Genomic DNA, 26,425 nt, shown 5'->3' with positions numbered 1-26,425 from the left:
CCGCCGCGGCCCTCCTGCTTCGCCCCCATGGAGGATTACCACAAGCCCGACCAGCAGACCCTGCAGGCCCTGAAGGACACGGCCAACCGGCTCCGCATCAGCTCCATCAAGGCCACGACCGCGGCCGGCTCCGGGTGAGCGAGGCAGGCGGGCTGCGTCCCCGCCCTGGCCGCAGCCCGGCCCCGCGGTGCGCCCGCGGCGCCCCCCAGCCGCGGTGAGCCGCGCTCCGCAGCCCGGCTGCTGCATCCGCTCAGCGGCGAGGCCGGGGCGGGGAGGGGCTGCGCCGGCCTCCCTCAGCCCGTTACCCGGGGATGCTCGGTGTCTCCCGAGGGCAGATCCCCCTCCCCGCGCTGCGTTTTCTGCCCGTTGTGCAGAGCAGCGAGGGGGCGGGGATGCCGGGGGTCCATCCGTGCCTCCCGCGCTTGGGCGGGAGGGCTGCGGCGGCCCCGGGGCGGGACGTGCGCTGCGCGGGGATGGGCAGCTCGAGCGCGGCGTGTGGGGGAGAGCTGATGCCGCGGGGGTCACGGCCGAATCCCCTGTACCCCCCGGCACGTCGGGGGCTTCGCGCGAAGCTGCTTGATGTGGAGGTGCTACATCTGGAAATGGCGGCCGCGGGCCGTGAGGTGTGGGGCTCCCGCGCCTAAGGCGGCCCGGCCCGGCCCGGCCCGGCAGCGGCCCCGCCGCGGGCCACGTCGGTCGCCGGGGCCGGCGGGTGCTGCTGGCTGCGGAGAGAGGCCGGGAATGCTAAACTGATGCAGGACTGAAAACCAAAGAATTTGTGCCTCAGGCGCAAGCGGTTTCTTTTTCATTTCGTGCCCGTCAGTTGGAACTAATTCTGCACAGAATTTCAAGTGAGCCCAAGTGGGATTATCTGTGAAATGCCCGCGGTCTCAAATGGGCAGTTTATTCAGGCCTCTGGACAGGATTTAGCGTGGGCTCTGATGTGTGCAGATTCCAGGGTTATCCTTCCTTTGATCGTGCTTTACCTATGGAAAAAAAATCTCTGCAAACAATCCGCTTTTATACTCATGTAAAATTAAAGCCAATTTTTCTGCTTGAATAATACATTTGAGTGCTTCCTTATAGAGTGCTAGCCTTTTTTGTTTGTTTTTTTTTTTTAATCGCATCTTGTTGCAATTTCCTCCTTTGGACCTCTTTGAAACTGGCTGTAGTGTTTAAAAAAAAAAATTTGAAGGAATCCTTTGGATGCTGAGGTTTGTGTGGAGAAAAGTAGTGTGTAAAATATTTTTAAAGCTGCTTCTTTGGATTGCCTTACACTTCCCATCCTGTGTCTGGCATGGGCTACCTCACATGGCTCTTTCTCAAAGCATACAGAAACTGAACTTTACTCATTCCTTTTGCATACAGCAAATGAAAATGCTGCTTTGGTTCTTCCTGTAAAACGGAGTGCTGGGACACGGGGAACCTCTTGGCTAGCCACAGGGAGTGGGTTTTTACAAAACCATAGCTTGTTTGGTCCAGTCTGGAGAGAGAATGTACAGGATACCCAGCAGTTGCTCTTTTAATTCTTCATTTGTTTCAAAGCTACGATGTACAGGCAGTATTACACAAGCCTGTGTGAAATTGTAGGTAAGAAAAACTGTGCTAGATCTATTTAGGAGGGCTCGGGCTTCAGTCCTGAGCTTCCAGTGTGTATTTCAAGCAGGCCACAGAGATGTATGGTATCAGTTGTCTTACCTACAGATAAAATTATTTCTCTGTTTTGTCTGATGTGCTGTTAAAGAATAAGGATCTTGCTACAGCCTTTGCTTCTCTTCTGTGGTCCATAAAATTCAATGGTAAAACCATTCTCCCAATACTGATGAAGAAACGGTAAAAGTAGTTTTACTCAAGCTTTTTATTCCTAGTTCATGTATCCTACAATACTTGGTACTTCTTGCACAAAGGCATTTCATTAATCTCTCTAGCTTATTCTAGCAGTAGAGTTGTGTAGAGTCTGAAATTATTACACAACCTGATAATGAGCAGATTATGAAAGATGGGCTTTGGAGAGAAGATTCTGTTGACAAGTCATATATTTTCTTAATTAATAAGATTTGGTTACCAAGATGATGGTGTAGTAATGTGCCTATAAGAAAAAGGTATTCAGAGTCTGATGCAGTGTTAGGCAAATTGCATACATTTCTAAACCAGCTATATGTTATGAATGTGTTTTCCGAAACCTGAATGAGACAGTAAGCTTTGCTGAAATAGCTGGTATACACTAAGAATGTAGAAAGATATGTGAATGCAAATTAAATTTAAATAGAAGCTTACAGTAAAAAAATTTGTCATGCTTGCATTGACCTTCTTAAGGAAATTTGTTAAAGGTGTAGTTTGTAAAACTGAAGGAAATACTTGCAGTAAAAGCACTTCAAACAAAACAGGACCTGCCTACTTCTTTCAAGCAAGTAATTGCTGTAAACTGTGGCATGTATTGCAATACAAGTGGTTCCCTGGTAGATCTGACACACCAGTTCTTGCAGTCTTTACTTGTGCTAACTTTTGTTAAAGGAAGTACATACAGCCTTTGTCTGGACAAGAGCTAAAAGATCGTGTAGTCTGATCCTGAAGATGCTCAAACATACCACTTTGCGTACTTTACCAGCTATAGTGGAAAAATTCAGTGAACTGGAAAAAAAATTGTGTTTAAAATGCCTTAGGTAGGGAAAATTTGATTAAGTTAGTTGCAGAGATTGAACATACTTGCTTTTGGGCATGGAAGAAGTTCTTCTTTTAGATAAGTAGTGCAGACGTTTTCATCAAAACTGGTAGGGTCTCTTTTGTAGCTAATGATAAATTTCTGCGGTTTTGAAACAGTGCCTGGCTTCCTAGAATTAGATGGTTAAATTCTTAGAAGTGGAAGTTGCAAGAGTTTCTTAAGAGGCAGTTAAGTTTCCTAACATGTGGTATGATCACTTTGTTGCAGATTTTCTCCTTCAATTTTTTAGCTGTTGTCTTTCACTCAGTATTCCATTTTAACATTCCACTATTCTTTTTAGTTGAAATGTATAGACACGTGTAGGTGGAGCTAATATTAATTGATGCAGGGTAATGGGGAAAAAAAAAAAAACCCCTACGTTGGAGTAATTATTTTACTCTTTGTGTGGACCCAGGATTTCAGTGTTCTAATGTACTTTGGTTTGGTTTCCTACTAAAGGACTGTATTTTGAAGTTAAGGCAGTTCTTCAGTAGAAGCTATCTGGCAGAGAACAGCGTTAACTGGACCACCACCACAAAGTTCTAGGTTGTTCATCAGTCAGGAACAAAATGTGGAAGACTGTGTGAGAATAGTGGCGATGACTTGCTGTGGGCTTTTTCTCCCCTTGTACAAGTAATCCAAATACACTTTGCTAGGCTTAACAAGGAATTCTTTTAACAGAACTTATTATAAAAGTATGAGCTAATAGAAGACTAGTAGATGTAGTTAAGATGGCTATATTTAAAGAAAATTGTGTAGTTGATTTTAGAATGATTTCTGGTATCCGATATGTAGTTAAATTTTGGGTAATTTCTGTTGTTAGGAAGTCATTTAATTAACCTGTAGCATTAACAAGATTTTTTTTTTTTCTTCTTCAGTTTTCAGGTAATTTATTAAATTTTTCTACCCTTTTTTTATTTCCACACGCTACCATTTTAGGTTGTTTAAAACTTTTTTTACCAAGACCAGGAGTTCATAGAAGTATGGTTAAGTATAAAGTTAATAAAATTAAAGGAATGAAAGCTTTAAACAAGCATGTAAGGCTTATTGATTAACTCAAATACATAAATATTTACTAATATGTTTGAACCATGGTTTAAAGCTAATTCTTTTGGTTCCCTGTGTGTGAGTACTTACTAAGGGATGGACACTAACCGTAATTCATATTTTGCTAGTGTTTTGCATGTTTTTATTCTCTTATTACAGCACTGTTGGGGGTGTTGGGAGGGAAGGTTTATTACTACCAGAAGAGAATAGTTTGGTTAAAGTTCTAGTGAAAGTGTTGTCTAATCCTAACATGCATGGTAAATGTACATGCGGGAAACAAAATATGACACTTTCATAGTAAGTTTGTCCTGTTTTACAAGTAGGGTCAAATATTTTAAGAGTATGGTGTTAAAGATGAAAAATAAACATTGGTAGAAGAGAAGGTGAGATGAGCCTGCAGGTTATTTTCAAAGCTGGTGCAGATTTCTGCAGCCGTAACCTTACTGTTCATCATTCGCTTTTGTGTACTTCAGTAGCAACCACTGATGGCCAACAATGGTCCTGTTTATACCAGTAAAATCTGAGAAATGCTGCTTTCCACGCTCAATAAAGTTTTTTAAAAGGCCTCTTTGCTTTATCCCTAGTGAAAAGCTGAGGCTGATACACTCAAGCAGTCAAGTAGTGCCATCCCTTCAAGGTGCATAAGAACTACAGTGATCGTTATTTAAATTACAGTAATGTAGGTAGATAAAAGTAGTTCTATGCCCTTCTATTACACTTCAATGAAATATATACCTTGTCTTGGAATAACTCAACATTTGCCACTTGGAAATAACTCTTTTCATGTAACTTTATATTCGCTTGTTGGTGCTATATGGCATAGTTGGTTCTGACATGGGCCTGTGTGTTTCTAAGGCAAGTTATAGTTGAAGTATTAAATTTGTGCTGCTGTTGAAAATTGTTGCAAAAGTCATCCCAGATAGTTCAATGGGAGAGACTATCCCAGATACTTATAAATGTTTGGTAAACCAACTAGTTCAATATTTCAAACTGATATAGATGTAAATGTAGAAAATGTTGGTTCCTCTCTTAGCCAAAGATTAAGCAAATTACTATTTTACAATGTGTATCTGGGTGTTTACTGGAGACAGTAGATTTCTGTGTCCAGTTTCAGTAGAAGATGAAATACAAGAATTGTAGTACTTAATGTCCTCTTTAGAAATCAGAATTATAGTTCTATCAGCTCTGACATGGTAAAATAAAATGGTACCTATGTTATACAGTTCTAAGTGGTGCAGAACTTACTGCAAAAGTTAATCTTGCATTGCAAGTCCCTGCCTGTGCAACGGTGCCTGAACAAGTCATGATGCCACACTTTTAATTCCTTTGCGCAGTGAATGACTAAAGTACTGTGGAAAGCTGTCTTTGTTTCCTCTGCACCAGTGTGAATTTCTGCTGTCAGGTAAATCAGTAGGGTATGATTTCAGGCACGGGGTCATACTGCTTCCTGTGCTTCACAGTCACCGATTAGTGTGGTGTTCCTTGGCATGAAGAAGAACAGAGAGCTCTCAAAGATATGTCCTTGAGCTGTCACCAGGGTCTGTCTTTTAACATCCACTTCAACTAGATAAGAAGGCTCCCTTTGTCTCAAAGTACAACTAATTGGCGTTGGGGTAATGGTAGATAGGATGGGTTATCAAAACCACTTAAGACTGTGTATTTTAATGCTGAGAAGTAGGGGACTGGTGGAGTGGTATTTTAAAAATATGGTCCTGAGCAAACAATAATGAGTAGTGGTAATCTTGGGTCTGTCTTTACTTGTAGCCACCCTACATCATGTTGCAGTGCAGCAGAGATTATGTCTGTGCTGTTTTTCCATACCATGAGGTATAAAGTGCAAGATCCCAGAAATGCCAGCAACGACCGGTTTGTTCTTTCAAAGGTAAAATAATTAACTGTTATGCTGTCCTGTTGCAGTCTGCTAGTAAAGAGCTGTCTGTCTGTAAATTAAATTGACTTGTCTTCCTTGACTTATGCTTACTTATGCTTTCATCTACACAGAAGTCTACTGGAAATATTTGAGAGCTTGGAATTTGTCTACTTCAGAAAGACAAATAAAAGCTGGTTGAGTTAAGTTGTAGCATAACTCAAAAATAATTTAAAAATGTCTGTATAATGTGTCTCTAAGTCTTACCTTCACCATGTTAAGTTCTAATATTAAATAATACATGTTATTGTCTAAAATCTATCAAGAAGTATCAACGTCTGTTTTATTTTGGCTTAACCAATTTTCTAACAAGTAAGTTGCAGTTAGCTTTTGTGCTCTACTTGTTAAATGCAGCCATGCTGTTATGCTTGCAGTCACATCACAATGTGCACTAATTACTGTCAGCTTTTCAGGGAGCGTTATGTAAAATAGTTATGGTAGGTTAGTGGGTAGTTTACATTCCTACTGTGCCGGTATGATATTAAAGTCAGTACTACTTCTGAAGCCACTGTGGTTCAGAAAACACATAAAACCACAATCTGGACCGACCATTAGCGTTTCTATCCCGTTTTGCATTGTGCCCTTGCAAATCACAGGGACATTTCGATCACGGGACATAAAGGCAGTTGAGGAGCCTTCGGAAAAACATAGTGATGTAAAAAATGGCAGATGAAGTACTCCAGTGAAGCAGGTTCCATCTTTGAGTCGGAGTTCCTCCACGTGGTGGCTTACAATAGTGCTGCATGGCTGATGGTGTGTATCCTTGCATTGGATAATAACTGTTGCCACTTCTGATTGCCATTCTGAAATAAGTAATTAGATGAGAAGCAAGCAGCTAATGCTGAGGTGGTAAAGCAATAAGAGTTGCTTCTTTGTTTGCTTTACCTCTCTCTAATCAGGGTTTCTGCCCAGAGTTGCTAAATGGCTTCAAACCTCTGATGCTTTTTTGACTCCTAATGACGCCATGGGTGGAAGATTACTTCTATTTTGCAGTTGCCCAGTTGGACCTGGCCGCCAGGATCTGAGTGTATAAAGCTTAAAATTTTGCCTGTTGTCACTCACCACATCTTACCTTGAATACGTATGCATTGAAGAAGTTCTAATGGGGTAACACTTGCTCATCCATCTGCTTACTGGTTTAGTCAGCAGTGCTCAGTTCTTGAAATGAGTACCTAAGCAAATTGAATCAAGGTTTTTTTATTTGGATACCAAAACTACTTTTTTGGAATTGGACCTGTATGGCTGAGAGATACCTTCTTCCATGTTGATTTTCTCGAGGACATCCTAAATAGCCCTCAAGAGTGCTGCATTCTTTCTGTCTTAACTGTAGTCATCTGTCTGGGGTGCTCCAAGCAGGAGCATGGGGGCCTTGGAAATATGCATCAGTGTGAATATTGCATTGTAAAAGCGTTTTATAACTCGATACCTTTTAGTGGACATAAGAACCTGATTCCAGGGTTTGTCAGCTTTGTAGAATTTTGCCTTGGTGAAACTTGTGCTTTGCTTACAATTTGTGTTTCTCTCTAGGGTCATGCAGCACCAATTTTATATTCTGTTTGGGCAGAGGCTGGCTTTCTACAAGAAGCAGAATTACTGAACTTGAGGAAAATTGATTCTATCTTAGAAGGACACCCAGTACCAGTGAGTGCTCGTAAACTTTGATATAAGATGGTGTTTTCTGTAAACAAGAAGTGCATGTATTTTGCAGCAATTCTTGGTTGCCAGCTACAGTACAGGAAAGATAAAGACTTACAAGAAGGTTGATGATATTTATGGCTTCACAACTGAATCAGTGTCTGCATTTGAATGAGCATGTAGAAATGACCTTTATTGTTGTAGTAAAGTTCCCCTGCAGTCCTGTATGTCAGTGTTTTCCATTTTAAAAAGGTTTATATAAAGTTCCAGCATGGCTTTTCTCATCCTTTAAGAAGCTCTGAGGTATTTCAAGAGTTTATATCCAGTTTGGTCACCTCATTCGTCTTTCCGTTCCCAGCCAGTTGTTTCAATTGGATTCTTTTTTTACACAAAATCATCAGTTCTTCACTGTTGCCATCCAAGGCATAGCTGAGAAATTTCTGAGTGATAGGTACTATTCCCTCTCAGAGAGCCTAGTTAGCTTGTGACGCTGATCATCAAGGTACATGCGTTGCAGGTAAAGAAGGGGAACAGGGCAAGACTTGGAGTGACTTGCACTATCTTGTTAGGGCTGAGAAGCTGAATTTTGATGGGTGTCGAACCATCTTCTCGCACTGAAACTTAGTTCCTGTGTTTTTTAACTATAAAATAATTGTTGTCTTTTTATTTTCAGAGGCAAGCATTCACTGATGTGGCTACTGGATCCCTTGGTCAGGGTCTCGGTGCTGCATGTGGAATGGCATACACTGGCAAATTCTTTGACAGAGCCAGGTAATTCCATCTTCATATTTCATGATTATAGGCATTCAGTGAAAAGATTTTTTGTGAAATTATATTCCTATCTCAATCAGGGGAAAAAAAAAAACCCTCCTTGACCTGGTTTTGGCTGGGATAGAGTTAATTTTTTTTTTCCCTAGTAGCTGGTATAGTGCTGTGTTTCGGATTTAGTTTGAGAATAATGTTGATAACACACTGATGTGTTAGTTGTTGCTAGGTGTGCTTACACTAGTCAAGGACTTCTCAGCTTCCCATGTCCTGCAGGCAAGAAGCTGGGAGGGGGCACAGCCAGGAGAGCTGACCCAAACTGGCCAAAGGGCTATTCCATACCATATGGCATCACGCTCAGTATAGAAACTGCGGGGAGTTGGCCAGGGGGCGGCAGTCGCTGCTCAGGGATGGGATGGGCATTGGTCAGCAGGTAGTGAGCAAATTGCATTGTGCATCACTTCTTTTGTATACTCTATTATTATTATTATTATTATTATTATTATTATTATTATTATTATTATTATTATTATTATTATATTCCCTTTTCTGACCTATTAAATGGTCTTTATCTCAACCTGTGTATTTTACTTCCCCCCCCCCCCCCCCCCATTGTACCCCCCCATCCCACTGCAGCGGGAGAGTGAGCGAATGGCTGTGTGGTGTTTAGCTGTCTGCCACGTTAAACCACAATATCCATTATTCTATTCTCCATTCCCAAAACTAATTTCAAATTCATGTTTTAAATGATAGATTACTAGCCTGATAATTACAAAACCATTGCCACTGAAACTACCAAGGATTTAAATATAAGCAAGAATTAGTGCATATGTGTGTTCCTTTTATAACCTGACAGCATTGCAAGGTGATGTTCCTGACAGAGAAGACAGTAAGTTGTTGGAGGGGCCTCTAACTTCCAGAGAGTAATTGATAGCCATTTTGAGACTGGTGTGTGTCCCTTTTGAACAGATGCATCTCTAGTTTGCGTCTTCCTTCTAAGTCAGATGACAAATAATGGAGAGCATGTACCTAGATAAGGAACTGTTATGGTCAATAATAGCACCATTGAATCATAAAGCAGGGCTTCAAAATGTTATCAGAAAGGCACTCGACTGCATAGAGACAAAAATGACTGCTTCTGCCATTTGTTTTGTGGACAAGAAAAGTAGATGTCTAAAGGCAAATCTGTATGAGGAGGAAAATAGCCTGATGTAGTTGATGTATTTTATGTGACAGTTCTGGTACATTCGAGCATAGGCTGCCCAGTTAATGTGTCCTACACTTCACTAGCTTGAAATCATTTCTGTGAAAGATGACTTGCTGATTTTAATTGAGTTTAGCAGATGCTACGTGTGGAAAAAATCTAACCAGTGCTTACATGACAGAAGAAAAAGGTGGTCTTGCATGCAGTACTGGGGAGCAGCTTATGTGGAAGGAGTTCAAATTTAGCTGAAGGCAGGTGGGATTCGGACCAGAAGTCTGTTATAGCTTAATGTCTAGTAAAAAAAAATCGCTAATAGCCATCTTGTTTATTTTATTTTAAATTTATATATTTGAAGGCTAATTTACTATTCTTTTTTAATGTTAATAGGTAATAAACATCTATAAAGCTTTGTCATCCAAAAAAAGAGTGGTAATAAAAGAAAAATACAGTGGCTGAATTCTGTAAAGATCAGGCAGTACTCCTGCTAACTGAGATTTACCTAAATAAAAAGCTTCAGTGTTTGGAGAAGTAGTCTACAAAGTTATATCGTGCTCGTTATCTTTTTCCTGAATTCGGTTATGCAACATGCTTTAATCTGTAGTTGAGTCCATCCCCAATTTATAGTTTCCTGAAATTAAATTATTGATCGTCCTTCCAGAGAGTATATGGTAGGCATGAGGAAGCAGACAGTAACCTTTCATGCATTGTTAGTGATCTTGCTGAGTCACAGTGACAGTGTTTAATGGGCCTGTTCATTCAAGCCTTGCAGTAGGAGGCTTAACACCTGATTTTTTTGAGATGAAGGTTTGAAAAGGAGTACAGTATTTCTCATCTTATTTTTTTCATGTGTAACAGCTCAAAAGCGTTTTAATTTGTCTAAGGTTACGTAAGGTTATCTGAGGTGAATGCATTGAGCAATGGGAGTTGAGTTTGGGATAGAAAAGCAGTGAATTCTCACTATGAATTGTTAAGAGGGGTTTTGCTTTTGATTTAATTGTGCTTCCACATCAAACTTTTTTTTTTTTAATCTTCTAGCTATCGAGTGTATTGTCTGCTTGGAGATGGAGAATTATCTGAAGGCTCTGTTTGGGAGGCAATGGCCTTTGCTGGGTTTTACAAGCTTGATAATCTCGTTGCTATATTTGATATTAACCGTCTTGGACAAAGTGACCCTGCCCCTCTGCAGCATCACGTTGAAATTTACCAGAAACGCTGTGAAGCCTTTGGGTACGTGATTGGAAGAAGTTCAGTATAGTCTTCCATTTGAAACTGTATGTTTCATTTGCTTTTCAGAATTTTTCAAATGAGCTTTCATCTCTAAAGGATACCATCACCAAAAAAGATGGTCTTTCATAATGCCTGATCTTGGTCATCTATATTGATACAGCAGAAATATTAAAAGTGGCAGAGTTTTTTGTTTAGAGGAAAAATAAAAGGGGTGCTTACTCAGATAAATTTGTTAGAGGATCTTAAAGCAGTTTTTGTCACATTAAATACAGATTTTATAACTGTGTGACCAAATGTACTGTCATAGCAAGTAGATCAGAAAAAAGGGCATGGAAACCATTACTCATAAGAGCATTCTTTGTTTACCAGCTTTCATTTAGTTTACAAATGCATATTTCTGTGTAGATGCAAAAATCCATGATAAAAACTGTCAGATACAATAGCAGCCATGCAAATTATGATGGAGCATTTTTGTTATTTTAATCAACTTCCACTGACATTTTTTAATTGATTTCTAGATGTTTGAGTTGCTCTTGTGATTAAAAATGGCTATTTTGTCTGAAGAAACGTAGGATAACTTAGTTATCTGTGGGCTGTGAATTTTGCTAGTAGCTGTTAATCCCTCTGTGACTCATTTTGCGTTATAAAAAAGGGACTATGATATTTTATGATCTCAAATGAATGCTAGTTCATGTTTCTGGCATACTTTGTGTCTCTTAAAAGGACACTGCATTGGAATGAAGTTAGTATTCATTATTGTTATTGCTAACTACCAGAGAGTGTCACATGCTAAAACCCTTTAGAAGCAGTTGATCTGTTTGTGTTTTTAGCTGGCATGCTATCATCGTTGATGGACACAGTGTGGAGGAACTTTGCAAAGCCTTTGGCCAGGCCAAACATCAGCCAACAGCTATCATTGCAAAGACTTTTAAAGGCAAAGGCATATCAGGTAATAAAACATCTATTGTTTTGCATACACATGTGTATATAATAATATATACATAGTGCTGCAATAAAGGTGCAATCATTAAAAAATACAGAAGTTTAGTGCTTCATACATTTGAAAAAGGTTGGTATCCTGTCAGCTTTTTGACTTGATCATACTACCATACACTCTGAAAACTCAGAATTTCACCCTATTGTTTTTTTCCTTTGTTGCCTTTTCTTATGGAGGACATTAGATTGACACTTCATTGGAAGCAGGCAAAGATGTGGCCCTTGGTTCTTCATGTTATTCAGCCAGGTGTGCTTCCATGTTGACTGGGCTTTTATAGATCCCCAGCTAGAGAGTAGGATTTCCTCTGCTGTCAGCTGTACTTGAGTTGTTACTCTTTAAAAAGTATTTCCTAGTCTGGAAGATGGCGAGGGGGAACATTGGACCATATGATTTGGTCTTGAAAATTGTCTTAGCAAAAGAGGGCAACCTTTTTGGCTTGCTCTTGATCCCTAGACTCACAGAGACTACTCTGAGAAGGGAGTGACTTTGTCACAGAAGCTCCCTGTCCACTGTGTTGCAGATGACTGGGTCTGCTTGTTACCAGCTAGGCAGTAAAAATGCATGGAAACGAGGAGGGATGCTGCATTTACAGTTTTGGCAAAGCTGCATGAGACATGGTACCTAAGCTATCTGGTCATACTACAGGTTATTTCATATGATCTGATGTGTATTTCATTGAGATACAGGATACAGTAGTCCATAGAAATTATTTCATAGGTTAGCAGCTGTTTGAATTTTGGAGTTCATGGTGCCTCTGAGATCGTTTTGTAGTTTTCATGTGGTGTGAAACTTACCTAAATGTCATTGTCGAGGGGACAGATGTGTACCTACATATTTGAGCAATAGCATGCAGAAAGTCTTTCAAACTCTTTATGCTTCTCGACAGTGTTGGTGCTAAGAAAATTATTTTGGTTCTTGCAAGTGAAATGTGTGCTAGCTTCTGAGCATTGTATCCACAGAATGGACTAAAAGCATATTCAGTGTCAAGGGTTGCCATGTTTCTGTTCAGCTACAGCTTTTAGCAGCACTCTGTGAATTTGTCTTTCTGACCAGATAAATACTACTAATAACAGGAGTGAATATCTTCATGCCTTTTCATTGAGCAAGCAAGCAAAATTTATTATTCTTAGTGACTTACTCAGTGAAAAGCAGCATACCAGCCAGAGGCGTAATTTTGCTGTTAGTGCCAGGTGTACAAAGATGAGAGTCATCAGAAGCTATTAAAATAAAGCTGTAAAATGTTAGGTCTTGTTTGAATTAGATAGCTTGGTTAACTGTTGTTTGGAACTTAGCTGAGTTTGTTTATTTAGGCCTAACGAAATTTCATGTTAACTGTTCACACTGATTTACGGTTTACTTCTTGCCACACTTATGGACCAGGTCTTTTAGGTGCCAATTTAAAAACAATTTCAGTAGAAGATGCTGGAATTTCATCACTAGTTTGGAATATATGGAATCTGACTATTTCTCTTACATATTTAAACATGTCTGTCTTAATGCAATTAAATACTATTGTAACTGTTTATAGTGGGAATAATAAGGAAGTTCTTCCTCGGAAGACTAGACTGTCATACTCCACTGCACTTTTATCTGGGTAAAATCTGCAGCTAAAAACTTAAATAGTTTTTATATTTTTTTTATTTGTAATGTAATTTTAAATACACAGGCGTTGAAGATAAGGAAAACTGGCATGGAAAGCCCCTTCCAAAAAACATGGCTGAACAAGTCATTCAGGAAATAGATGACAAAATCCAGAATAAGAAAAAGCTTTCTCCAGCCCTCCCAGAAGAAGATGCACCTGTAATAAATATTAGAAACATTAAGATGCCATCTCCACCAACTTACAAAGTGGGAGAAAAGGTACTCCCTTCCTCTTTCACTGTTTGTCAGATATCTTCAAAGTGTGAGACTGTTTAATGGATGGCAGGAGGTTTTGTGTTATCCCTTGCCACAGCTTCAACTGCCCACCTCTTCTCTGCTATTTTGAATATCCCGGTAAACACCTACCTGTGTGGTGTGACTCACAGACATTCAACTCGCTGAGTATGGAACGGATATATTAAAATATGAAGACTCAAATCACTCTTCTTCATTTTGTGATCATTATCAATTATCCAGACTATTTTATGTGTATTTAAAATTAAAGAAACTCCACAAGGTTCAGTGAATCTCCATGATTGGAAACTAAGTTTTCAAAAATTCCTAGCTGGATAGGTAGGGAGTTGCTACAGATGTGTGTCCTGATGCTTCACTGTATTTTTCTTTTTTTTTCTTTACTCTTCTGTGTGTCACTGTTCTTATATGTACTTTTGATATGGCTAATATTTAAAATGTTTTTAGTTTGGTTTTTTTAATTGTATGTGCATGCCTTCATGGAAAAACAACAAAATGGAGGGGAAAAAAAAAGCTTCTAGAAACAGAAAGTTATAACAGTCCTGCTATATTTTTCTTTTCCTAGTGGGCTACCCGCAAAGCTTATGGTGTTGCACTTGCAAAACTGGGCCATGCTAATGATCGAGTGATTGCGTTGGATGGAGACACAAAGAACTCCACATTCTCAGAGCTTTTTAAGAAAGAACATCCCAGTCGCTACATTGAATGCTACATTGCTGAACAGAACATGGTAACTGGCCTCTTTTTTTCTTTTTATTTTTGTGGTCATATTGTCTGCATTTCAGCAGAACACAAGGAGATGGCAACATGTCAACAACAGTAATGTGTTCCACAGTGTGATTTGTAGAGATTTAACTCTGAAAAGACTCTTTGGGTTGGGTTTTTTTTTTTTTCTTCAGAAGAAATGGAATGTTACAGTGTGACAATAAGTTCTGCACTAGACTGGGGTATAAAGGTGAGGACAGAGAAAGAGTTAATAAATTTAGCCTAATGACATTTGTACAGAAAGGACTAAAATAATTTGGTAACTCATCTGTTTGACCTAGTCTTCAGTTGCCACCTGTATGTGTTCACTGAAGCAAGTGAAGTTAAAGACACAAATTCAGGCAGAAGTTTGTTGTTGTCTTCAATGATTTATAACCAAAGAACCCATGGATGGACTGCCTCTTGCAAATTTTGTATTAGGGCAGTTTCATGAGCTTGAGTCAGGCATTTAGGATTTACATCGACTTAGGAGAAGTTTGGCATGAAGAGCAGACCAGTTTTTGTGTAAAATAAATGTATGGGGTAATTGTGGCAATGAACAATTTAAGGACCTTGTTCTAATTTCCATTTTGCTGAAGAAGGGCCCTTTTAGTAAATACCAGTCCAAATAACACAGGTAAATCCATTTCCACTTAGTAATGATAGTTTTTGTCTGCTGGAGATAGTAAAACCATGTCCTTTGGACTTAAAGTGTAAGCCTTTGATCCAGGAAAAAAAAAAAAGGGGGATAAGTCTTAAAACTCTGTGAATGGCTGCTTGGAACAGATAAAGAAAAGCTCCCAGCAAGAATCCACAATAACAGCAAGCAGTTGAGGCAAGGAGCAGAGGAGATGCTGGAGGATAGGTACTGGGAGAGTGAGTTGCCTCCTTTCCTTTTTGGAAAGGCCAACAATTAGGAGCAGGACTGGACAGAGATTTTTAATCTGCATTGAGAGCTTCTGGCTGAAGTTTTATGGTAGGAAGTCCTACAGATGATCTCTTGGAAACAGTCGATAAATGAGGAACTCACTTCTTGTACAATCTCCCTCTTTTCAGGTGAGCATTGCGGTTGGTTGTGCCACTCGTGACAGAACTGTTGCTTTTGCCAGCACCTTTGCTACCTTCTTCACACGGGCGTTTGACCAGATCCGTATGGCTGCCATCTCTGAGAGTAACATCAATCTCTGTGGGTCGCACTGCGGTGTTTCTATTGGTAAGGGCAGCCTTGGCTTATTTATCAGCAGCTCCTATCCATTTAGTGATGTGTCTAGCAATCAAACTGATAATGCTTTGTGGAGACAATCAGTAATATAGCTGTGATGGTGTAACAGTGGCACCATTTATGGGAAGAAGTCATATTTGCAATTCATTTTTATCAGACACATTGTTGTATTTAAAAAGAATGAGAAAGATTTTTAGCCTTCATCAGCTCATCTGCTTTTTTTTCTCTTTTATCAGTTTGGCTTATAAAAATAGGACTTTTACCTACAAGCTTTTCTACTCTACAAGTATAGAATGATAAAAAGGGATTGGATTGAAAGTGAGGAGCTTAGGTTCTGCTTAGGTTCCTTTCCATCTTTGCAGTTGACATCCTCTCTGATGAGAATAGTCATATGCTTACTGTACCTTTGTTTCCCAGTCCCTAAAATGAGAAACTAATGATACTTACTCTTGCACAGATGCTCTTGTCCACCAATCTCAAAAACACTACAAGGGGTAAATATTTTTGGTTTATTATGCCTTTGAAGATCACAGATTTGAAATAATTGCTTCAGTTTACCTCAGTATTTCTTACTACTGAAGCAGTTAATGTGTTGATTAAAAAAACCCAAAACCTCAAACTACTAATGAAACAGGAACTGTGAAGCTGTTATGTAATTCAGGAAATTGGCTGACCTTCGCTGGTCTTTGCTTCCCATCATAACTGTTTGGTATATGTCAGATCATATCGGGGTTTGATTTTCGTTTGAGGGAGGAAGGGAGGGTTTTTTTAATGAAATGCATAGACATCACCCATGAAAGCAGGAGCAGACTTGCATACCAAGAAGGAAAATGCCAGTAGACATTCATGCTTGAAAAACTATTAGGTATTTACAGGGGAAAAGAAAGGGAGGGAGAGCTGACGGGGCAGTAAATTAAGGTGCTCTGCATAGATCGACTTTTCAGTTGATTTAATAGTTTTGGCTAGCAGTATGGTTTGGAGGAGGGTTGGGCTTTTTTGTTTAAAGCAAAACAGTTTGACCTGTAATATTGGTAAAGTTTTGAAGATTTAAAGCTGCTTCATAAACGTGTGTAGTCTCATCCAGAACCTCAAGCTTAACTTGCAGTGGTATAGAGTATGCTGTAGTAGTGGAGACTGTAAGTGTATCAGATTATGGCTTGTGTACATTATTAAGGGAGGGATTCTATTACAAGCGTCTTTCCTTTTTAAAATCAGTCCTCCCACCTCATCGTAGTCTAGTCCAATCCAGTTTAAGTCTTTTAGCAAGCAGCAAAGGGTGTTGGTGCAAAAGCCAATTAGCTTTGGTCTTCACTCATTTTAGAGGGTAAAACTTTGGGTTACCTGAATTGTCTCCTAGAACTACACTTCCAAGTTTCAATTTTCAGCACTTGAAATGTTCTGCTGGGAGCTGTGATTGTGAAGTGCATACTTAGATTTATGAAGTTGTTTGAGTTACAAATCTGATTCAGGCCTCAACTGATTTTCAAAAAAGAATTTGAACCCGAAGTTTTGCAACCAAGTTGTAAAAGAAAGTAATTCAGAGAAATCCTTCAGCAGTTAGAAAATTCAATTTTAAATGCAAGGGTATGAATTAAGTGTACTTCCTATTAGAACTTTGGACCTGCATGGAATTCAGAATTCTAACTGGATTTGTGGTGAAAATTGAAGTTTTATGTATGCAGTCCTAGGTAGACCTGGACTTCTACAGCATTGATATTTGGATCCATTAAATTTATGAGAAATAACTATCACAATGACCTCCTGAACTTGTACTAAATTCACTTCTAGACCAATAGTTACTGATGGACCAAAAAATCTAATGAAACATTAAATGTGTTTTCAAGGTAAAAAAAAAAAAAAAAATCTGTATTTTCCAAACTGAACGTGTAGGGAAAGAAATCATAGTGTACACATGTCAAAAATAGAAGTAACAGTTGTTTAGACAACCAGTTTTATATTCTAGACATTCGATACTGTTCATATTAAGCACTTGCATTTTTTTATTAACCTATAAATATAGGTTTTGCAGATGTAATTGAAATTACTCTCTTTTGATCTGCATTACTCTAAAACCACAGAAATCAGGATTTTCATAAAGATGTGCTTGGGGCTGAACTCAGCTTAGTCCTAGTTGGTAAATTACTGTTATGAATTGTGAAAGGTGGTATTAATTGCCACCATGTTAGCAAAAGTAGGACTCTTTACCTTGGGTAAGATTCTGATTCAGGTACCTGTTAATTTTGTTCTTCATAATTTCACTTTTCTTCTGTGTATACATTGTGTGGGTGCGTTTTAGGACATCCCACTCATTCAGTCAGAGTGCATACAGATTTAGAAACTGTGACGTTGAGAATTTTTTTCATGTCATGACTGAAGGCCAAGACACTCTCTTCCCCTGGTTTGTGCTTACTTTATTAGTAATGTATAGTGGCGGAGTTCAATGATTGATTTCTTTAACATGTTCAAAGTTCTTCAGAGTTTTGTGCTGCTCTTATGAAAACACTCTCCTCCTTCCTCGTGAACTCGTCCTTCTTGAGTAACAGGTAGAGGGTGCATGTGGGAAGGCTTATTGCCCCGCTTTCGCTCTGCAGGCTGTGACGTGACTGGATTCAGAACTCTTTGCATGGTTAGTTTGGAACAGTGCCATTCCCACAGCACCATTACATAAAGTCATTGCGGGTGGGGAGTGTTGTGGTGGTTGTTTCTTTAACTATGGAAAATCATGGCATCTAGCACATGTTCTGACTAACAGTTCTTTTTTATAGATCTGCAGTTTATGCCATAAGGCGCTTGAGTTGCTAAATTAACAACACAGATGCCCTATTGCTCTTTAAAAGACTTATTATAGTATTGAAAAATACATACCCTTCATTTAATCTTGAAGTGAGCCTAAGAATTTGAGAGTAGTTGCACCAAGTGCACTCTCCATTTCTGATGGAACACGTGCAATTCTCCTTTCACATTTCCAGCAGTTTAAATCTAGAGGAACACTATGGACAAGTATAAATTTTGCTTGTGCAGCCTCAGTACATGTAAATCTGAAGATGCTCAGATACCTTGTGACCCTCTTTCTGTACCTGTACCCTTCCCACTTTGGTTGTCTTCCTTTTGTGTTGTTTTATTGTTACACTTCATTTTCTACTTTTTCTTTTTAACCCCAGTTCTCTTTCTTTTTAGTCTCTTTCTATCTTTATTTACTGTTTAGATGGTTCCAGGCTTAAGGAGAAGATGATTCTTTTCTCAAGCAGGTAGACTTGCATGTCCTGTGTGTGCCTGATTTTCTACTTTTTTTTTTTTTCCCCTGGTCTACATTGAACCTCACTGCTATATTGAATGATTGTCAAAAATGTGGACTTACTCTTTTGTAACCCTGGTGTAATTCTTCCAGGTGAGGATGGGCCATCTCAGATGGGACTGGAGGATCTGTGCATGTTCCGGGCTGTTCCCACTGCCACTGTGTTTTACCCTAGCGATGCTGTAGCTACTGAAAAAGCAGTGGAAATAGCTGCCAACACCAAGGTTTGCATCACAGTATTTCTGAGCTAGAGAATTTTTTTTTTTTCTTTTTAATTCTTTTGTTGCTTCTGGCATGTTTCTTGCATGTGTCTACCCACATAAATTCTTTCAAAGGCTGTAGTGTGGCAGTGGGATGTTTTCTTTGCATGGAAAGGTTGCAGGCATTCTGTCCAGGCTAGTGTAGAATGAACAGTCTGGAATGCTGTGGGCCAGATTTGGGGCGATGTAAATGATTACACAGCAATTGTAGTTTGGGTCTAAATTGGCTCAGAAATAAGGGCAAGTGTAACTTCCTTGTTGTCCTTTAGCAAACTTACCGGAAGTACACTTCTAGTATGATATCTCTGGGGTCAGAATTGAAGCTGGATATGGAAAGGTAAATTTATCTTGAGGATTTTGATCATCGTGCCTGTACGTGAAAGCTCAGGAGTCAGGTCCTTTAGTAGTCTAAGGCAGTCTATGTCTTTTGGAGATACTGAGAGCTGGTGCTTATGCTAGTTGACAGTCTCGCTGGTCATCTTTTGCTCCTCTGTTGCCAATGATGGATTGCAGTTAAATTGGACTGTGGCTGAAGACAACTAAGACTTCCCATGTGGCTGTGACAGTTTCTGGTCTATCTTACCTTCAGCTAATTTGACATAGTAATGGTCAAACATCACTGGTAGCATTGGGTCAGATCATCTCCTTGATCGGTACTTTTTTCAGCTGCCATAGGAATTTACCTTGAGAAAGGAGCAAATAATTTGAAAAATTTCAATCTTGCTAGTACAGCAGTTAAGTGAAGGAGTGTGGAAATTTGGTATGTAACAGATATGATGAATGGTTTGTGAAAAAAAGATTGGGGGGGCAGTGTAAGGTAGTGTGAGGGAGATGTTAGATTTAAGTACTGGTTTGTTACTTCTTTTGGAAGGGCATCTGAATGTTAACCGATGGAAAGGATTTTTCCTTGCTTTCAGCTGAGTATTTCTTCTTTTGCTTTAAAGTCACTAGAGTAAAATTTGCACATGTATGGCAAAATTTTAAGATTGTAAATAACTCTATTGGGATTTTCTATTTCCACAAGAGAACAAAAGAGAAATAAAGATCTTGGAATCAGAAAGAAAATTGTAAGTTATCAGCATGCTCTAAGAAGAGGTTAACTGTATTGTAAGGTCTGAAACAACCAGCTAATGAAAAAGGACTAATGGGAATTGTGGGGGTGAGGAAGAAAAGTTTACTCAGTAGAACCAGAGATCACATAGAAGGGTGAAAACCAGGCAAATAGAAAAAGTTGTTTTGCTGTATATTTTTCATAGGGTTTACAAACTAGAATGTCAACACCTTTCTGGTTTTGTAACTTATAACATGTTTACTTCGGAAACAGGGCATTTGTTTCATAAGAACTAGTCGTCCTGAAAATCCTGTCATTTACAACAACAATGAGGACTTCCACATTGGACAGGCAAAGGTAAATATTGCCCAGATAAGTAGAATCAGAAAAAATATGCAAAGTTCCTCCTGTAAAAGCCCCTTTCCCGCTAAAGCATTCCAGTGCCAAAGATTTGATCTTTTTAATGAAATCTCCAGAAATGTTAGAAGTATCAATAAGATTTGTTGTTAAAAATACATGGAAACATTTTCTTGCAGGTGGTTCTGAAAAGTAAGGATGACCAAGTGACTGTGATTGGAGCAGGAGTCACTCTGCATGAGGCTCTGGCTGCAGCAGAGCAGCTGAGAAAAGGTGATCAGATTATGGTTTGGGTTTTTTTTCCTTTTTAATCATTTAACACAGCAAAGAAATCAATACCACTCAGCCTAACTGTTCACCCTTTGTATTGGTAAACATTAATTAAAATGTTACAGACAACTGGTCACCTGTTAAGCTGATAGAGTGCAACATAGTATACATCTGCCAAGCTTGCCTAATTGAGTAGGTTTTAGTTAGCTTAGCAGCATTAGTAGCCATGAAAATTGCCAAACTGATCAGATCAAAGTCTCCTTAGAATTACTAACCTGTCTGAAAGTGCCCTGCAGGCAGAATCTTAGAGACAGTGTGTAAGAAGCAGGATTGGTTCTTCCTTGGCATATTGTCTGGGCGGGCTAGGGTACCAACACAATAGAATGCAATCAGGCTGGGGCTGGTTAACAAAATACAGCTTGTCAGCTGAGCTACAGCAACTGTGTGTGCTCTTACACAGTGCTGTTCATATGCAGTGCCTTTGTGTAGATGTGGTTCACTGCTAACTTGGTTTTTTTGAATGAATGTATCAACTTTTAACTAGTGTGGGAGGCAGTAATTCTATGATAGTGCTCAAATGCACTGGCATTTCACAGCGAAGATAAAAATCCTTCAATGAAATAAGAAGAGAAAGAAACCATCAAAAATCCGTCTGTGAGTCAGTAGCCTATGCCCAGGAAAAGATTACAAATAGTAAGAGATAATACAATTAATGCTGCCTGTGGCTTACGGGTAGCTTTGTATGCTGTATCTAGGTGGACAGATATTTTGTCATGACCTTAAGCCATCATGCTTAGGACACTTTGAAAGTTGTATTTTCAGAACTATTGTTATTTTTCTGTATTTGCCATGCTTTGTGATGCTCTGCTGATCTTGAAGTGTGAATAACCAGCTATGGAGAGATAATCCCTTAGTGTAGGAGCAGTGTCTAATACCTAAAATATATTGGTCCGTAAAGAGCCTTCAGTCACAAAACTGTCAACATAGGGCTTCTTTATGTATGATAAGCGTTGACTCAGTGTTCAGCTAGCCAAGATCAGACAAAACCTCATGTAATTTGCTGTTCTTCGTAAACAATTGCCCTTTGTACATAGCTTTAACAAGCAATCTGGGCCTGCTTTGTGGTGACAGGACAAATTCTGGTTTTCATGCCAACCTTAAGGGTGCCACAGTCAGGGCTGGGGCAGTTCAAATAGGCATACCTGATAAGTGGGCAGCCTGCAGTGAGGAATTCAGAATGCCTGCAGACCGAAGAAGCAGGAGGAAATTGTGCTTGGCTTGACAATAAAGGTAAAATAAAGTCTGGGAAAAAAAATTGTGATTGATAGTCTGAATAAGAAGGATTTCCTGGTGACTAGATTGTGTTCTTACCTGTGGGAAGACCAGTTAGATTACTGTTTTGCTGACAGGCACTCATAGTGACTTTCAGTCACTTACCCAAGGCTTTTCTGCCTCAAGAGTTTTGTGTGTGGAATGAATGGATATCACTATTTCATAACGTGCATGAAGAAATAATACATACAAAAATTAGGGTTGGTTGGGTTCTGTGGTAGAGAAGCCATAGGTATAGGGAGTTAGTGTGGGCGGTTTTCATAATGTCTCTAAAAGGGCACAGGGGCTGCCTGTACCACTTCTGTTGTCTTGCATTCTCCAAATTCATGTTGCAAATAATTTCATTCTCTTTCTGCAGAAAAAATCTTCATCCGTGTGATTGATCCCTTCACTATAAAGCCCCTGGATAAGAAGACAATACTTGAAAATGCAAGAGCAACCAAGGGCAGAATCATCACTGTTGAGGACCATTACCATGAAGGTGAGCTGGGTCCAGGAGGTCACAGCCCACATAGTTGTTGCCCAGGGGTTGGAAGCCCAGAGTTTCTCCTGAGCTGAGAGAGAAGTATAGGACCTGATGCTGTCATTCAGTTAAAGCAAAAGAGAGGTTTTAGCCTTTTTCGTTGCTGTTACGAGTATAAGATGACACCGAGGGTTGAAAGTTTCCTAAGATATAATGGGTTAATCAGGGCTGCCTTTCTGATTAACGTGGCCTTGTGTGCCCTTCTGTATGCTTGGTCCAGGTGAAGTCTTGATTCATTTGTGCCCAGTGAAACTGTGAACTCCTGCTGCAGTGCAGTGATTCTGCAGAGAATGGTCTCAGAGTGGCTTTACAGCAGCTTCTCTGCAGTTTGTTAAATTGCAAGAGAGACCATTAGTGTGCAGCTTTCTTAACTTTGCCATGTGTCCAAAAGATTGATTCCAGGTTGCTTGAAATCAGATGGTTTTGGCAGTTTCCAGTCACTCTGGGATAAATTCCTCTTTCTTTCTTCTCCACTACTATAAAAGAGCAGATCAGGGCCTGTGAAGAGCTGGAGCACTTTACATCCTCACTGGAGTCTTTTTTTGTTCCTTCATTTCACTTGCTTATGGGCCATTTCAGAATCTGTTGCTGGTATGTGGTAGTGTTCTTAAGCTAGGGTAGAAAGTGCATGATGGATGCAAGAAGGAATCTAAGATGATTCCCAAGTAAATCTTAAGATAAATTGCTTCTTGGGAGAAGCAGAGTGGCTCTGTAAGACTCCCCCAGCTTCTGTGCCAGGATTTTATTTAGAATCTAGAATCATTTAGGTTGGAAAAGACCCTTAAGATCATCGAGTCCAACCGTTATCCTAACACTGCCAAGTCAACCGCTAAGTAAATCACATCCCTAAGCGCCATATCTACACATCTTTTAAATACCTCCAGGGATAGTGACTCAACCACTTCCTTGGGCAGCCTGTTCCAGTGCTTGACAACCCTTTTGGTGAAGAAATTTTTCCAAACATCCAATCTAAACCTCCCCTGGTGCAACTTGAGGCCATTTCCTCTTGTCCTATTGCTTGTTACTTGGGAGAAGAGACTGACCCCGCACACACACTACAACCTCCTTTCAGGTAGTTGTAGAGAGCAATAAGGTCTCCCCTCAGCCTCCTTTTTCTCCAGGCTAAACAGCCCCAGTTCCCTCAGCCGCTCCTCGTAAGACTTGTGCTCTAGAGCCTTCGTTGCCCTTCTTTGGACACACACCAGCACCTTAATGTCTTTCTTGTACTGAGGGGCCCAAAACTGAAAACAGTATTCAAGGTGCAGCTTCACCAGTGCCAAGTACAGGGCGACAATCGCTTTCCTAGTCCTGCTGGCCACACTATTCCTGATATAAGCCAGGATACTGTTGGCCTTCTTGGCCACCTGGGCACACTGCTGGCTCATGTTCAGGCGGCTGTCGACCAACACCCCCAGGTCCTTTTCAGCCAGGCAGCTTTCCAGCCACTCTTCCCCAAGCCTGTAGCGTTGCCTGGGGTTGTTGTGACTGAAGTGCAGGACCTGGCACTGAGCCTTGTTGACCCTCATACGGTTGGCCTGGGCCCATCGGTCCAGCCTGTCCAGATCGCTCTGTAGAGCCTTCCTACCCTCAAGCAGATCAACACTCCTGCCCAACTTGGTGTTATCTGCAAACTTACTGAGGGTGCACTCGATCCCCTCATCCAGATCATTGATTGATAAAGATATTAAACAAAACTGGCCCCAGTACTGAGCCCTGGGGAACACCACTTGTGAGTGGCCACCAACGGGATTTAACTCCATAATCTGCTGCTGCTTGCTCTCTGACATGCCTTGTTTGCACAGGTTTTCAGGGGCTTGCCTGTGCAAACACGTCCCATGCAGATGAGACCATATGCAAACAGAAAGCAGCTGTTGTGCATTGCATGTCAGGCTTGCTCCTCTTGGGGGGAGGTGGAGAAATTAGCAGAAGGGCAGCTGTGAACTATGGCATTAGTAGATACTGTAGATACATACTAATAGAAATTAGTAGATATTATGAGAATATTATCCTACTTTAAGGTGAAGCATCACTCTTGCCAGGTACCTGAAGTGATCTGGTATTACCATAAGTTCTGGTTACACCATACTTTTGTTCTGGATTATGGATGGTGATAGCATCGTTGAGCCTCATCATTTTCTAGCTTGTCTTTCAACCCTGGACAAATACTTTACTGCAGATTTGCAAGATGGCAAAATCATCACGCCCTGGGGTGTTGAACACACGATTTACACTGGCACAGCTTTCTCTGGGTGATGCAATCAAGGAAGGTCAAGTATACACACATCACAAGCCTGAATGCATTGCAAGCCCACATCAGGCTGATCTTAACAGCCGCATCCGTGGAGGTGCCTCTGGCTGGAGGCTAAGTTTAACTGGTTAAATCATGCCGTGCCTGGAGCCGTGAAAAGCCCTGTGTAGCTGGATACACCCTAACTGAAGTGCAGCACCAAGGTGTCTCTCATATCAGGTCTCAGAGCACATGTTCTCAACACTATTCCTGTGTTTTCTTCTTCCCTAGTACTCCTGCTTCCAGTGTCTCTCCTGCCACCACACAGTTCTTCATTGCATCCTTTGTCCCTGTGACTGATAGTGATTCAGTCTGAGCTGAGCTCTTAGCAAAGGTTGTGAATATGTTACATAACTCAGAGAGGTGCCTAGTACAAGCACTGTGAAAAGATGGAGCTCTTAAATGCTGTTGAGATTGGTGGGAGTAAGACTTTCAGCGCATTAGGTACACTAGTAAATACTTCTCAGTCTAAATATATTTTTAAACCTGGTCCTCAGTGGCTGATGCTGAAGTGGTGAGGGCTTCCTGACAGTTCTGTACCCTTTAGAGGTGTATGTTTCTTATGGGCAATGTGTAAGTTCTTCAGAAATGTCAGGCTGGTTGTCCTCAGAATGCCTTTGAAATAGGGAATTGTTTTCCTTTCACAAATGGGTAACTCGGACATATATTGGTTTTTCTCATAAGCCTGTGAATTGAGGATTTAACTTGCATGGACCTTTGAATCAGGTATACATGCAATCTGTATGTTGCCTCTTGAAGCATACAGATACATGTTGTGTTTGACTTTTTTTTCATAGGTGGCATTGGAGAAGCAGTGTGTGCTGCAGTAGTGGGTGAGCCTGGTATCACAGTCAATCGCTTGGCTGTATCTCATGTACCACGCAGCGGGAAGTCAGCTGAGCTCCTGAAGATGTTTGGCATTGATAAAGATGCCATTGTGCAAGCCGTTAAGGTGGCAGTATCCAAATCAAGAAATGCGGAGTAGGTTGAAGCATCTTGTGCTGTTACAGAAACGCAGTGTTCAGAGAAGTACTGTAAGTTTAAGGCAGGCAAAGGTGCTTTATGTAGAGAGTTCTAATAAAAATACCAGCTTAAAAAAACTTCTGTCTTTTAATCTCTCTTTCTCTGTGGGGTTTTGTGCAGTGGGGTAACATCTGAATGTTTTCAGTCATTGAAAAACCTTCAGGTTATTTAACAATTTGTGAGCAGCAGCACTTTGTCTTCCTGCTGTTAGCAGGAGCATTTTCTGCTTTGCAACTAACCTTCTCTACTGTAAGCTCTAGCATGGGAGTGGTTGGGTGTTCACTGAAGGTCTGAGTGGGCTGTGCTTCAGCAGGGAAACAGATGTTGGGCAGCGTAGCCTACAGTGAATCAAGTTAACTATTGTTCAGTGTTTGGTCCAACTTACTGCTGAAGATTAAAATCCTGACTTGAAGGGAGTATGGCAAAAACAGAGGTCTTCCCTCGCTGCCTGAAGAGTTCGCTAGCCCCTGTTCTGGACAGAAATGTTAGGCACTGGATAGTGAAAAGCAGGAAGTTGTGTTGCAGGAGGAGGTCGGCTAGTGCCTTTGCTTCAGTTCCTCCTCTCTGCGTTGTCCCCCAGCCATTCAAAACCAAAGACAAGAAGGAAGCACCCTACGTGCTGGAGAATGTCAACAAAGGAGGAGATGTACCAGGTCCTGGCGAAC

At 40.4% G+C, this 26,425-nt stretch overlaps 1 protein-coding gene across 2 annotated transcripts; it reads left to right on the top strand.

Annotated features, from left to right (window-relative positions):
* The first annotated feature begins 27 nt into the window (after window positions 1–27).
* Window positions 28–25,801, top strand: TKT (transketolase). 2 transcript variants are annotated; one of them, XM_075714695.1, is made up of 14 exons: window positions 28–134; window positions 5,513–5,630; window positions 7,203–7,316; window positions 7,984–8,081; window positions 10,315–10,506; window positions 11,337–11,455; window positions 13,170–13,363; window positions 13,962–14,126; window positions 15,197–15,353; window positions 18,751–18,881; window positions 20,242–20,325; window positions 20,505–20,598; window positions 22,286–22,408; window positions 25,535–25,801. In XM_075714695.1, the coding sequence occupies exons 1-14, from the start codon at window positions 28–30 to the stop codon at window positions 25,720–25,722; spliced, it is 1,884 nt and encodes a 627-aa protein (XP_075570810.1). In that variant the 3' UTR covers window positions 25,723–25,801. The 2 variants fall into 2 exon arrangements, with proteins under 2 accessions (XP_075570810.1, XP_075570811.1); XM_075714696.1 differs by lacking the exon at window positions 7,203–7,316 and having other exon boundaries at window positions 78–134.
* The last annotated feature ends 624 nt before the right edge of the window (window positions 25,802–26,425 follow it).

This window comes from Pelecanus crispus, chromosome 7 (assembly GCF_030463565.1).
Source record: "Pelecanus crispus isolate bPelCri1 chromosome 7, bPelCri1.pri, whole genome shotgun sequence".
In the NCBI taxonomy this organism is placed as follows: Eukaryota; Metazoa; Chordata; class Aves; order Pelecaniformes; family Pelecanidae; genus Pelecanus; species Pelecanus crispus.
The sequence above is the reverse complement of the archived record's forward strand: the minus strand, read 5'-3'. Positions and strand labels throughout refer to the sequence as shown.